Genomic DNA, 13,307 nt, shown 5'->3' on the forward strand with positions numbered 1-13,307 from the left:
ACTTTGATACACATGTATCAGCATAATGGACTCCTTAGTAGCCAAGGACAAAACAAAATACACTGCTGTGATCTGAAGTTGCACAACACATCCTCTCAGAGCTCAAAGCAGTGCGTCGTTTGTAGTACTGTCACTGTTGTACTGTATTTTCTGTCAGGAGTAAAACACAAGGACACTCTCTCAGCCGAGCTGGCCTTTTCCCTGAGCCCTCCACCACGTCCACATCAGAGGGAATAACTGAAAGACAGACGCTTTCGCTCATAGTGTGCGTAGTTAGAGTGTATATGACCATGGTGAAGTGAGGTGACATTTGAAACTTGTTGCTTGCTGTGGCTTACATTGGTGTAACTGTTGATTTTTTGTTTCTGTCCAAGGGTTCCTACTGCGTCCCTGTCATCTGTCTTTGAGTTATTTCTGACTGCTGACGTAAATGGGTTTACGCTTTTCTTTTGACAATTTGCACGAACAATGAGTCATTATTTTGTGTTCATTTTTTATTTATAACTTCTTGTACTTTTGTGGTGCGGGCAAACAAATTTCAATTACATTAAAAGAAACTGTATGTACCTTGTGTTTCCTGTTATAACTTTTGACTGGTGTTGACACTAACATTTAAAATGCAACAAAATTGCAGATGTCAGCAACTAACTAAAATGTGCATGGCACAAAAGCTGGTAAAAAGCTGCAATGATAAATATTGTCCATACTTAAAAACAGTATGCATAATTAAAAAGCTTTTAGGACAAACTCATTTATAAATGATTTAGCAGCTGCACTGTAAAAAAAAACAAAAACTTCAGAATAGAAGTTACTCTCGTAATATTCTACTGACTAGGCCCCTAATGGTGCTTTTTCTACCTCTTTTTCAATTGCTTTAAAGACTTTGGGATCTTCTATGGTTGGAGTGATCTGTGGAGAAAAAAAGTGGTTTCTCAGTTCATCTTAAGTTAGAAATTATCATGAATTTATTTATACCTTGTAGGGTTTCCCGCTGACCAGTTTTGCCAAAGCGGAGCGTGGAATCTTGCCTGAGCGGGTTTTGGGCAGAGCTTGAACAAAAACGACCTTTCTAAAAGCAGCAACTGGCCCAATTGTGTCTCTGACATGCATCACTATCTCTTTAACAATCTCTTCTCTATTTTTGAGCACTCCTTCATAAGAAACCGAATGAAAACAATTGTTATGCTATATTGTATATAACCATAGCCTGCGAAAATAGTTGCTTCTTGTATGACTCACCATTCTTGAGTACACACAGAGCCAATGGCACATGACCTTTCAGAGCATCCTCCAGGGCCACTACAGCACAGTCCCCTACAGCTGGATGCTGCAGGATTGACTACAAAACAGTTAATGCACAGATTTTGTAAGAAAAAAGTATTGTATATCTAGTGATAATATGTATATCCAGGTGTGTACCTCCTCCAGTGCTCCAGCAGAAAGCCTGTGCCCTGCCACATTGATGACATCATCAGACCGAGACATGATGTAAATGAATCCCTCCTCATCTTTAAAACCAGCATCCATAGTGTCATAGTAACCCTTTAAGGAAAAAGAGATATACACAAACAAATTATTTTGAGCATAATTAGTTCTGGAAATGGGAGTATAATCAAGTTATGAACACTAGAGGGAACCCTCTTACAATATATCCCTCTTGAGAGGCACATTGAGTCTGTATTAAATAACAAATATTAGAAAAGTCTAATTATTTACTTACAGGGAACTTGGTGAAGTACAGCTCTTTGAACAGGTCTTGGTTCTGCCATAGAGACAATGCAGCTCCTGGAGGTAAAGGGAGCCTGAAAATAATATTAAGCAAATTTTGATTAAACTAATTTAGACTAAAAAAATAAACAAGAACATACAAGGAATCATTAGTTACATGGACACAGACACAGTATAATGTTATGTGGTAACCACAGAGTTTTATTTCTGATACAACAAAGAATGCAATAACAGCAGTAACAGTATCATGCAACACTATGTGTCTGCTTCAGAAAAGCTTTCTCCCATTTTCCTCTGTAAATATTTTATATGCTGCCTTATCAGAGAGTTGAGCTGGCCAATACAGTACAGTAACACAGCTGTCGCTGTCCGTTTATAGCTACTTCCTGTTATTCCTGGGCACCATGTTCAAGTGCATTCAATGGAAATCCCCGCTTTGGCACAGAGTCAGTAGCAAGAACATTGTTATGGTGAATAATATTCAGTTAATATTGAGATAACACTTTTTCTCTAGTTTATACATGTTATATATGCATGCACGTGAACTAAATGCTTACCTAACAACAATATTTCCCAGGGTTCTTGGATTTACCTCTTCCATATCATCATCTATGACTCGGACTGTGAAAATGAAAACTTGATTATTTTCAGGGCAATCAATTCATAGTCACTGCTCCAACTTGACGTGAGTCCATCAGTACAATGTAAGAATTACACTACACAATTATAGCCTAAACAGAAACTTGCCATCATATCCTGGTACAGGTTTTCCTGCTTGTCCTGGAGGGGTGGTGAGACAGTGACCCAGTCCTGCACATGTAGATGTGATGGGAGAGCCAGTTTCTTAAAAAGATCAAGACAACAGCTGTTACGTATTTACAGCAAATAACTCAATCACATACTACAATAAAACAAGGGTTGAGGTTCATAACAGGGAGAAATAATAATAATACAAGGATTACTGTTGTTTTGCTTAAAAATGTAAAGCTATGACAGCTCCATTGGGCTCTGCATTATTCTGCCATCTAACTTAAGCCCCCTTTCCTTAACAGAGCTACTTCTACAAACAAAAGTACTACTGCAGAAATGTGAATGGTAAATGACATTAATTTAAAAAAAAAAATTTGTAAAACACCTCATGGGGAAGAGGAGTGGGGAGTTTATTGTCATGCTCATCCACAAATTTTAACCCATTCTATGTGAAGTTAAAGCAAACACAAATGAACCTTGGGACCAAAATCACAATTTCTTTTTAATACAATGTGTATATGTTAAATGTATAATAAATATGTTCGGTAAATTTGTAAATATTGATTGATTGAACATTTATGACACTCATATTTTTTATGGAACTAGAGTAAAGTTAAGCATGTAAGTGCATGTAAGTAAGGTGGTCTTTTTTAAGGTCAAGGTGACTGATAGACCCAATAGTAATAAAACATTTCTCAAAGTATATTTAAAGTAGCATTAACTGTCAAAAATACATGTTTAGAGAGTAAATTTGCCGTCAATAAAATCCTGGCACAAGCATCTAATCACAGTGACTCAAGTGCAAAAACATGTCCATTGTAGGAGCCTGTGCTCACTAGTGTAAACTAACAGAGACACAAACCAGGATAATTAAAGTATGACAACTGAAAACAAACAGCAGACCAGGCAGCATGTGAACCACTGACAAATATGATCATTTCCCATAATTAGGCAAATTACATCACCATAATTGTACGCTAGTTTGATTTGTCATTTGTGAATAGTGACATAAAAATAGTGAAGAAAAATAGTGAGAAGCTTCATTTTCTCACCATACAGTATAGTTTTATATCCACGACTCCTCCATGTGTCGCAAATACTATCAATCTAAAACCTTTTCAAAAAGTCTGGTTCTTTTATGAAGCGCCCAACTTATGCATACAAATTCAATGTTTAACTTTCCAATCAAAGTCCTCAATCTGCACAAACACCAGCCCCTAAATGATACAAAGACTGAATGCCAAATGGATCTCAGAGCAGATGACTGGACCCTGTGCTCACCGTGCGAACATGGCTACTCAACAAATGCACGCATAATTACAGGTTTTACAAACTGATTGAAATTACAGTACAAACTCGCAGTGCCTGGAAATCACAAAGGTCCAGATGTTTCAATACAATATGTGGTATAGGCATGCACACGATAACCTAAAACAATTGACATTATTATGCAGTATTACTTGTAAAATATTAGAAATGTTAATGTTGAAATGTAAATGTAGAATTTTAATGATATTTTGTTAAAGCTCTGGTGTAATTTTGATCAAAACAAACTTCATCTTACAGAGTTTTGCATCCATGTGTTGATTTGTGGATGAGCAGGTTACATGGACAGTAATGGTCGTGGAGTTTAAATACGGTAGGCTGTAAAAAGTCTCAATAGTTAATCATTCTGTTGTTGAATGTGAAAGTTGTTGCTGACAGGTAAATGCGTAATGCGGTCTCTGTTTCTGCATATTTGAACTGATGGCCATCGAGATTTACCTGACCTCTTCAGATCCACTTTAGTCTTGAGGATAGAGATGTAAAGAGAATGGTCCATTTAGACATTTGAAAATAATGGCACACTGACTAAAGGCATTTGTTCTCCGTACTCTTCCAATGCTGAGATACTGAACTGTCTAACTGCCGACTCACAGCCAAACGCCACCAGCTCAAACACACATCTGTTACCAGGCAACATCAGTGACATCATCGCCCTTCATCATCCTCCTCCACCACCAATGGCACTCAGGGCTTAAAATAGTGCTTGGACTATTATCAGCTTTGTGGAGGATATGTTTCTAATGAACATATGTGAGATGGCATCACAGTTCACACAACTGAAGATGATATTGTACTGTTAAAGAAGACCACATGGTTTGAGTGAGGGAAAAGAGTTAAGACAAAATTAAGAGTGACATGTCCTTTTGGGGTTGATAATACAGAGACAGTATACACTGATAAGGGTCTGGGCACATCCACAACTCAACTGTTTCTCAGTATTGAGGAACATGACTCTCATCTTCCATCATCACCATCTTAAGTTTTGCAGACGGGTAGCTTCTATGTAAAAGCCTACAATTTCTATTTGAAACAAACAACCAAGAGCTGATGATCCAAATTACAGAATTACAGGATACAGCTGCATTATCTAACAAGTCTTATGAGATAAAATGAGCAGACAGCATCACCTCCAAAATCTTAAAGTTAAAGCCATTCTTATCAGGGAGAAATCACTTTTGCCCTTTATCAATTGAAAAACCCTGAACAAAAAGAGACAGGCTGTAAAAAGGAAGTGGTCTGTGAACCGTAACAAAATGGAGAGCCCATTTGGACTGTTGTGCCTGCTGCCAGTTACTGAGTTTAGCAGGAGGTTAGGAATCCAAAGGGATTTACACATCCACACACAAATCTTATATGCCAGCAGTATTTTTTTACTCCAGACCCAATAAATCACCTGGCTAAATGTGACAGTTTTAATTCATGAGGGACGGTACAAGCAACAGATTCAATTTCATTCAGAAACACAAGAAGGAAGAATGTCCTATAGGCAATGAATACCCCTGGAACATACAAACTATGTCCAAACACATTCATATGAATACTTTTTGGTCAACAATATATAGGAAAGAAAATTAATCAATCTTTCAATCAAGATAAAAATAAAAATAAAAAAAACAACAGAAATTTAAATATAATTTATCTCAGACCAAAGATTAACCTCCAGTGACTGCCCTGATTGAACTGGAGTTATCTGAAAGATCCTCACCACAGCAAACATGGCAGCTAAGCTTTAATGTTCTGCTGTGATATTACACCTTTCACTTATTTTTAAATATCACTTGCACAAAGGTGACAAGAAACCATAACAAATGTTTAAGTCTCTGCATACTATTATCTTCATTCAGATTTAAAAATCCACCACAAAGGACAAGTGGTTTTGATATTATCTCTACATGTACTATCATTGCAGTGGTGCTTTCATCGCGTAATTTGTTGAGTAAAAAAATAGCCCGATTCAAGAAAATGTCCTATTGTATGAACAATGTCCAGATAGCTCTTTTTTCCATAACTATATTTCAAAATGGAACCAGATAAACAATTAATAATAATTAACACATCATAGTGTACTTGATTTATGATGTTACCTGTCTGCCACCAGTGGTCCAAGATTGGGACACCAAAACTTTTCTTGGCCCATTCCAGAGTTTCAACATCACAACGTTCCCCTGCCACAAACAGTGTCTGTAACCTGCAAGGACACACAATATTTAATATTTATCAATCAACCCACACAGAGGCCACCAGCAGACATCAAGAGTAAAACTTTTGGTCACTTGACAGCCCTCATCCGGTGAATGACATAGGGCTGTGGATGTGTTATTAATCACATTTTAACTTAGTTTATCAGTCATTTCTAGTCGTCAATCATCAGCCAACCTTGGCTGATGATTTACAAACCAACCAGCCAAGATCTCTGCTCTAAACCAAATTGGTTCCTTTGAAGGAAGAACAGTTCTATTTTAATGCTAAATGGCACTGATTAAACATCTGTATTGTTATTGTTCAGCATTTTTATTGATTAGAAAATCATTGATTAGAAAATCATTAGAAAATAGGAGGAATTCAGTGCTGTCAGATTGCCCAGGTCTGTAAAATTGTCTATACAGAAATGTAATACAAATGCTTTCATAGCATGACAAAAATACCCTTATTTCAAATGACTGCACCTTATAGCCTCTGAACTACTTCCTAAAAGATGACCATACTTTTGGAACCCAAGCTCTTCCTTTGATGGAGAACAGTTTACTATCCCCCTTTATTGTGCCTTCTTCCAGTACCTCAGACAAATGCTTCTTCTCACCTCTGCAGGAAGAGGCAAGGACATGGAGTGGTATCATCAAATCAATTCGACATTATCTCCATCGGGGGTGACCAGAATCTCAGTCATCTCAGACATAGGCAGAGAAAACACTTCCCTCCACGGTGCACCACAATACAAGTGACAAACATCCCAATTCACTTCAGATGGTTTTCATGTTGAGGCTGTATAGACTGCCTAACAAAACAATTCATTATACCACAAAGTTAACACATAAGGTCTTTCAGTATTTGGAAAGATTTACATTATATATCGCTTTTCAGACTTTCCCTTTTCGTCCCAAATTATTAATAAATGTGATTTTCTGTGTCCACGGCGACCCAGACAGAATTGGCAGCTATCACAAAATGAAAAATATAATGTGTATAAGATTTTACTGGTTGCAGAATAAAGAGTGAGAAAGCACTAACCTTTTAAGCAAAGCCAATGCCCGACACATGCATCACCTGCCACCAATTTCCATAAGATATTTTAATTAATTTGTTCAAAACTTGGTAAATACCTTTAATAAATACTGAAGAACAATAACAAACTAACTACAAACTTAAGTATTCCAAAGTAATAAGGATTAGTACAACTGCAGCAAAGAGTAACTTATTTATTGCTAAGGAAATTGCTAAGGCTGTGTTGATTGCTTACATGCAGCAAAATAGTGTTTGACAGTTTATCCCTACACTGACAAATCCTCTGCAGTTTTAATGATATCCTGGGATTTAAATTGTAGAAGCTATGAAGATCTACATGACCTGAGAAACAGCTGAGGGGATTTTATATTTTGGCTTTTGCCCAAATCAGGACAGTGTCTGCACAAACAAAAGGATATAACAGAGAACAGTGCAGCCAATTAGTATCAGTGGGATGCTGTGAACAGTGAACCTAAAAAGCCTAAAAAATGCAATAATGTAATAATAATGTAAGATGCTATGACAATGTTTTAATTTGTAGGCTCAACAACAGTAAGAAAACATGAACTTTCCACACACGTGTGGCATATGTGCTTAAAATGGTGTAGATATATGAATGTTCTGTGAGAGTGCAGGTTTTTATGAGGAGGGCCATGCTGTCACTTTGTCAATACTGCTCAACAGCAAGAGTAAAATACCTCTGGTGTGTTGATAAGGCTTCACCTGAGAGCAAAGTGGTCTCTAGAGTGCTCTGTGTCTCACAGTGTCAATAATCATTTTGGTTCTCTGACATAAAAGTCAGTCTGGAACTATTATGTATTCTGCAGGTTTTTCTACTTTACCAACAAACTTTTAATTAACACTGCCACATCAAAGCCCAGTGGTTCTGACAAAGAAAGTGTTAAAATGTGATTAAAAGTTCACAGACAAGATCCCACAGGCAATGGCTTTATAGACTCACTAAAGTGGGCTGATGTTCAGCCTTTTATACAATAAATCAATTGAGGCAGTAAATACTATGCTCTATTAATGAAGGAATTCATGAGCATAAGACTCGAAGGTTTATGTCAAAGGCTGTGACAATAGACCAACTTGTTTAAAACATTGCAATTATGGTTGTGTCACACTAAGACACATACAACAAAACAGCAGACAAATAAAATATTAAGTAAGAATATATTTTCCCTAAACAAAACAAAATCCACAGATGGACCACAGGTATCCCACACAACATTTGTGTCTGGGGACTCAGGTCCATTTTTAAAAGCAAAAGTATTTTACATTTATTTGCATGGCTTCCAATAGTAATATGATCCAAAATCTATGTACAGTCTATCTTTTAACAGAGCTAGTAACACTGCAGCAATTTCAGATATGTTCCGTCACCATGTGGGTCAAAGTGGGAGCCCACACGGCTCATTGAAGGTGGGAGAGATGGTGACTCAGAGAGAGAGCAGGTGGAATTTATCTAGGACAAAAATATACTGCATACGTCTATCCCCTAGCAAGTTAAACAATTACAAAGTTATTATAAATTATTGTAAATTACTTTTGATTTTGCATCTATAGAGATGTAAGATACCCTGTATATGTTTTGCTTTCAGTCTAATATTGGCTAAAGTGAAGTTAATTATTCCAAATATATTATGGTCATGGTACATTATTCATATTAGTCAATGACAGTTACCTTGAAAGAGAGTACTTCCTTCCCACGGCGGCATCAGGGTCCTGTTGGCGGATGGCTCGAATGGCAGTAGGTGCTGTGAACATGGAGGAGGCCCCATGTTCAGACAGGACACGAAAGAACGCTCCTGGGTCTGGAGTCCCCACTGGTTTACCCTAACAACAGACAACAGCAACTTATGTAGTGTTATATTAATCCACGAGAAAATGTAATAGCATAGGACACGGACTAGGACCAAGGACCATGGAAATAGTAATTTTATACCTCATAAAGAATTGTGGTGTTTCCATGGAGTAAAGGTGCATAGCAAATATATGAATGTCCAACCACCCATCCCAGGTCAGACGCTGCCCACCAAACCTGTAAGACATGTAAATAAGTAATGTAAAAGAATTTCTTTCATAACTATATGGATAGACACTTGATAGTCTTACATCACCAGGTTGAAGTGCATAAATATTTGACATGGTCCATTTCAGCATCACAGCATAGCCCGCAGTGTCTCGCACAATCCCCTAGGGGCCAAAAAAAAAGCCGACAGGTCTATAATTTTATTTTTTATTACCGGTACTTTTTTTTTTTATTCCTGTCACAATTTGAAGTTCACATGGAGTTTCTGCTTATTTTTCAGCGTTTGCTAGCAACCTGAGGCTCTATTGCAACAGACTTGGTGATTCATCCTCCAGGTCAAAACAATCTCTGTGTGTAGGTTGTTTGAATGGCACCATAACTCTGTACCTTTGGCGCCCCTGTAGTCCCAGAGGTGTACAGCACATACAGGGGGTGGTTGGAGGGAACAGATACACAGTCATGCGGCTGGGCTGTGGCCATTTCTTCATCCCAGTCTAGACACAACTCCGGGTTCATAGAGACTCTTTCCTGAAATATGATCAACTTTTCAAAGTTCTGTACAATAATTTTTCTAACACAAAAAATGTTTCTTACTAACCAGATTTGTCCAGTTGACAGATTTAACTTTGTTGTTTGCTTACTAACCATAATTAACCAGATATAAACTGTGCACTATGTAACAAAATAGTGTAACTTGAATAACTAACCAAAATGCATTCAGTTTTTATCATAAGATCCATACCTCATAAAATATAATGCACTAAAATAGCAAATATCAAATCCAGTTGCTGCTCACCATATTTGGTCTGTTAAAGATGAGGACTTTGGAGGGCCTGTGGGAGCTCAGGTCTAAGGCCTTCTCCACCAGAGGAATGTACTGCACTCTTCTACCGGGCTCGATGCCAAAAGAGGCTGTTACCATCAGCTTGGGCTAGAAGAATATTAAGAATTAAGCTGAAAATCATCAAACAATTCCACATTGTGATGCAGTTTCAATAAAGACATTTAATCTCTAGACAATTTAAGCTAAACACATGTCATCACAACACAGAGACAATGAGTGCTAAAATACAGAAGCACAAACAGAGAGCATTTGTGTTTAGACAATGATTAAAATGAAAGTAGGTTGCCGCCTTTACCAACCTTGGCATGAGTAATTCGGACAGCTAGCTCTCTGGAAGCAAAACCACCAAAGATGAGGCTGTGTGGGGCACCGATCCGAGCACAGGCCAGCATGGTGAACATCGCCTGGGGCACCATGGGCATGTAGATCACCACTAGATCTCCTTTCTGTACTCCATGCTTCACTAGCACTCCTGCAAGCCTGGAAACCTAAAACATGTAAAGTCAAGAGTCAGTGGTTAAGAGTCGATTAAGCCTCTTTTACCTGTTCTTGTAGTTCTCTGTAAGAGATGATTTGCTTGGTTCCAGTCACAGGGCTGTCATAGATGATGGCTGGCTGGTCTCCACGTCCACTCTCTACATGTCGGTCCACAGCATTATAGCACATGTTCAGCTTTCCACCTGCAAACCTGATAAAAAGCCAAATTATTCCATAGCCTATAGGCTACATATGCATAATACTGATTATATATCTGGATATAGCAGCTCAAATAACGCAAGGGATCTGGAGGAGTCATTTCATTACCTTCAGTGTATTTTAATAGAACTACGAGTGACACACAAATGTGTGGATGTTTTTTTATCATCCCAACTGTGAGCCATGTTCGTCTTAATGACTAAGTTTCAACATTTACTCTCCCTACACTGAAACTGAAGCAGCACCACTGAGAGCACAAAGCAGCCTCTGGAGAGGGCGCACAGGAGTGGATCACACAGGAATGGATCAGGGGCGGGTCTAAAAGAAACTCTTTCTAAACTCAAAGAAACTAAGAAATGTACGTAAAAGTGAACTTTGTGTTTGCGTTTGATTCTGCCCTCACGTGACCTACCACTGAGGAAACACGGGGTCTTCAAAGTGCAAAGTCTTTGTCCATGGCTCAAACCAGTGAATGTTTTGTCCTGCTTCCCTCCAGAACGCCTGTGGGCTGTCCCGGGCCGCGCTGAAGGCCTGGTCGTACGCCGTGTCGGACGTATATTTCCTGGAGACCTGCTGGACGAAGCGCTGTGTGTTTGCAGCTGCGCAGACTCTTGTTATTCGCGGTTGTGCTAAATCCATGTGCAGTTTTCCTGCGGCTGTCCTGCAGTGCGCGTGGGCGCAGGGCTGTAGTCGAATAAACTGCTTTATGCTCGAGTGCATTGCTGCAGGCTCAGTCTGGAAAGTAGTTCAACTGATTTTCCTCGATACTTTCACGATGTTTGCAGGTGAACAGTCTGCTAACACAAGTCTACGCCGAGCGACGTCATCTGAGGGAAAACCTCCTCAAGAATGTGAACCGTGACACAACAGCTCACAGTCCTATTGGGAAACAAAGAGAAGCTCATAGAAACTGGAGTAATGGGCTACTTGTGTAACAGGCTCCTCTGCAGGCTCATGCAAAAAACACTATGACACTGTTAAGACATAATGGGCTTATGGTGTTTCCTCATAAAAACAAGAATAGAGCCATCATACATGCTTGATTCATAATTAGGTAAAACACATTAGGTGGTAGTTCCTTCTCCACATTTGGTTGATTATTTCAGTGACAACCTTCCCTAAGCTGCATGTCGATATCAACGCAAGCAGCTATTGTTTTAGCCATATTTAAACCTCACAAAAGTGCTTGGTGCAACAGGCAGAGAGCGCTGAGTTACATCATTTTGCTACATATTTGAATAGATCTATAAAATATAGGCCTCAGTTTTGCAAAAGTATTTCAAAATGGAAGAATAACAGAGTAAAACCCTTAAACGAGTTTTGATCTTACATTTTATTTTTCAGCGTCTTTTAAAAATAGCCCAGTATTCACATATGGAAGAGGCCTATAATCTCTTGGTGCCCTCTTTCTGACTGCTCTTTAATCCCTTCCCCTCCCTCTCATCCCTCCATCACATCTGCCCACATCTGCCCACGGTGAAGGCCTGGTCACTTCTGCACATGTTTTCAATTTTGTTGTCAGTCACATTAGGGCTTCATTACACTTCTAGACAGCATGAATAATCTATACCATTAACCACAACTGTTTGATATGAGGGAAATATCATATCCAACACTGATAGGCTTTATATAAAAAAAAAAATCAAATAAAAACAGATAAGGAACATGTGTTGGCCATCATTTAGTCCATCAGGTAACATGGAGTGCACATGTGTGGGACTCGGGGCTTCACAACGAGCCCATAAGAGTTTTTGGTAAGATCATTTTTACCAAGCTTGTTACTAACGTATATACTATTACTTAGCTATCCTACAATTTAAAATGTTTGTCACATTGTCAGATTATCAGCCCTTCAAGCAGGCCTAATATATATATATATATATTGAGCTGTCATTAACCTGAGAAAATGAGCTATGCATTTATTGAGCACTGCTAGACTCATTATCTTCTATTGGGGCCTTCTTTCTCTCTCTCTCTCTCTCTCTCTCTCTCTCTCTCTCTCTCTCTCTCTCTCTCTCTCTCTCTCTCTCTCTCTCTCTCTCTCTCTTTCTCCAGTTCTCTCTCTCCCTCTCTCTCGCTCTCTCCTGCTCTCTCCCTCCATCTCTCTCTCTCACTCTATTTCTCCATTTCTTGTCTCTCTCTCTGTTTCTTGCACTTACTCTCTCTCCATTCCTCTCTTTCTCATATGCACTCTCTCTGTCCATCTCTCTCTCTCTCTACATCTCTCTCTCACTCTCTCTTTCTCTCTTTCTCACTCTTTCTCTCTTGCTCTCTCCATTTCTCTCTCTCACACATTCTCTATCATGCTCTTCTCTCTCTATTTCTCTCGCGCTCTCACTCTCCCTCTCTCTCTCTTTCCCTCTCTCTCTCGCTCTCTCTCGCATCGCTCTCCATCCTTGTCTCTCTCACGCTGTCTCTCTCACACTCTTCTTTCCCTCTCATGCTCTTCTTTCTCTCTCTCCCCATTTCTCTCTTTCTCTGTCACACTCTCTCACGCTCTTCTATGTCTCACACTTTTCTTTCGCGCTCTCTTGCATTCTCTCAATCTTTCATACACCCTCTCTCTCCATCTCTCCCTCTCTCTCTGTCTCTTGCACTGTGTGATGCTGTGGTGGCTCCCATAATTTCTCTCTCTCTTCATCTCTTGCTCTCTCTCACACATGCTCTCCCTCTCCATCTCTCTCTGTCTTTCGCGCTGTGTGATGC

The 13,307-nt window shown here is 39.0% G+C and overlaps 1 protein-coding gene across 1 annotated transcript; it reads right to left on the reverse strand.

Annotated features, from left to right (window-relative positions):
* Positions 1-496: 496 nt before the first annotated feature.
* On the reverse strand, positions 497-11,446 carry acss3 (acyl-CoA synthetase short chain family member 3). The gene is made up of 16 exons (XM_033989087.2): positions 11,014-11,446; positions 10,449-10,593; positions 10,205-10,393; positions 9,858-9,992; positions 9,449-9,589; positions 9,145-9,225; positions 8,975-9,070; positions 8,714-8,865; positions 5,889-5,992; positions 2,476-2,571; positions 2,286-2,349; positions 1,721-1,802; positions 1,420-1,542; positions 1,240-1,339; positions 976-1,151; positions 497-909 (listed from the first exon to the last, which is right to left on the reverse strand). The coding sequence occupies exons 1-16, from the start codon at positions 11,319-11,321 to the stop codon at positions 832-834; spliced, it is 2,070 nt and encodes a 689-aa protein (XP_033844978.1). The 5' UTR covers positions 11,322-11,446; the 3' UTR covers positions 497-831.
* Positions 11,447-13,307: the final 1,861 nt, after the last annotated feature.

This window comes from Periophthalmus magnuspinnatus, chromosome 23 (assembly GCF_009829125.3).
Source record: "Periophthalmus magnuspinnatus isolate fPerMag1 chromosome 23, fPerMag1.2.pri, whole genome shotgun sequence".
Lineage (NCBI taxonomy): Eukaryota > Metazoa > Chordata > Actinopteri > Gobiiformes > Gobiidae > Periophthalmus > Periophthalmus magnuspinnatus.

Coding starts and splice junctions, on each gene's coding strand:
- acss3 (XM_033989087.2), bottom strand. CDS start 11,321: ATGCACTCGAGCATAAAGCAGTTTATTCGACTACAGCCCTGCGCCCAC. Junction 10,394..10,448: donor ACAGAGAACTACAAGAACAG/GTAAAAGAGGCT, acceptor TACATGTTTTAG/GTTTCCAGGCTTGCAGGAGT. Junction 9,993..10,204: donor TCCGAATTACTCATGCCAAG/GTTGGTAAAGGC, acceptor ATATTCTTCTAG/CCCAAGCTGATGGTAACAGC.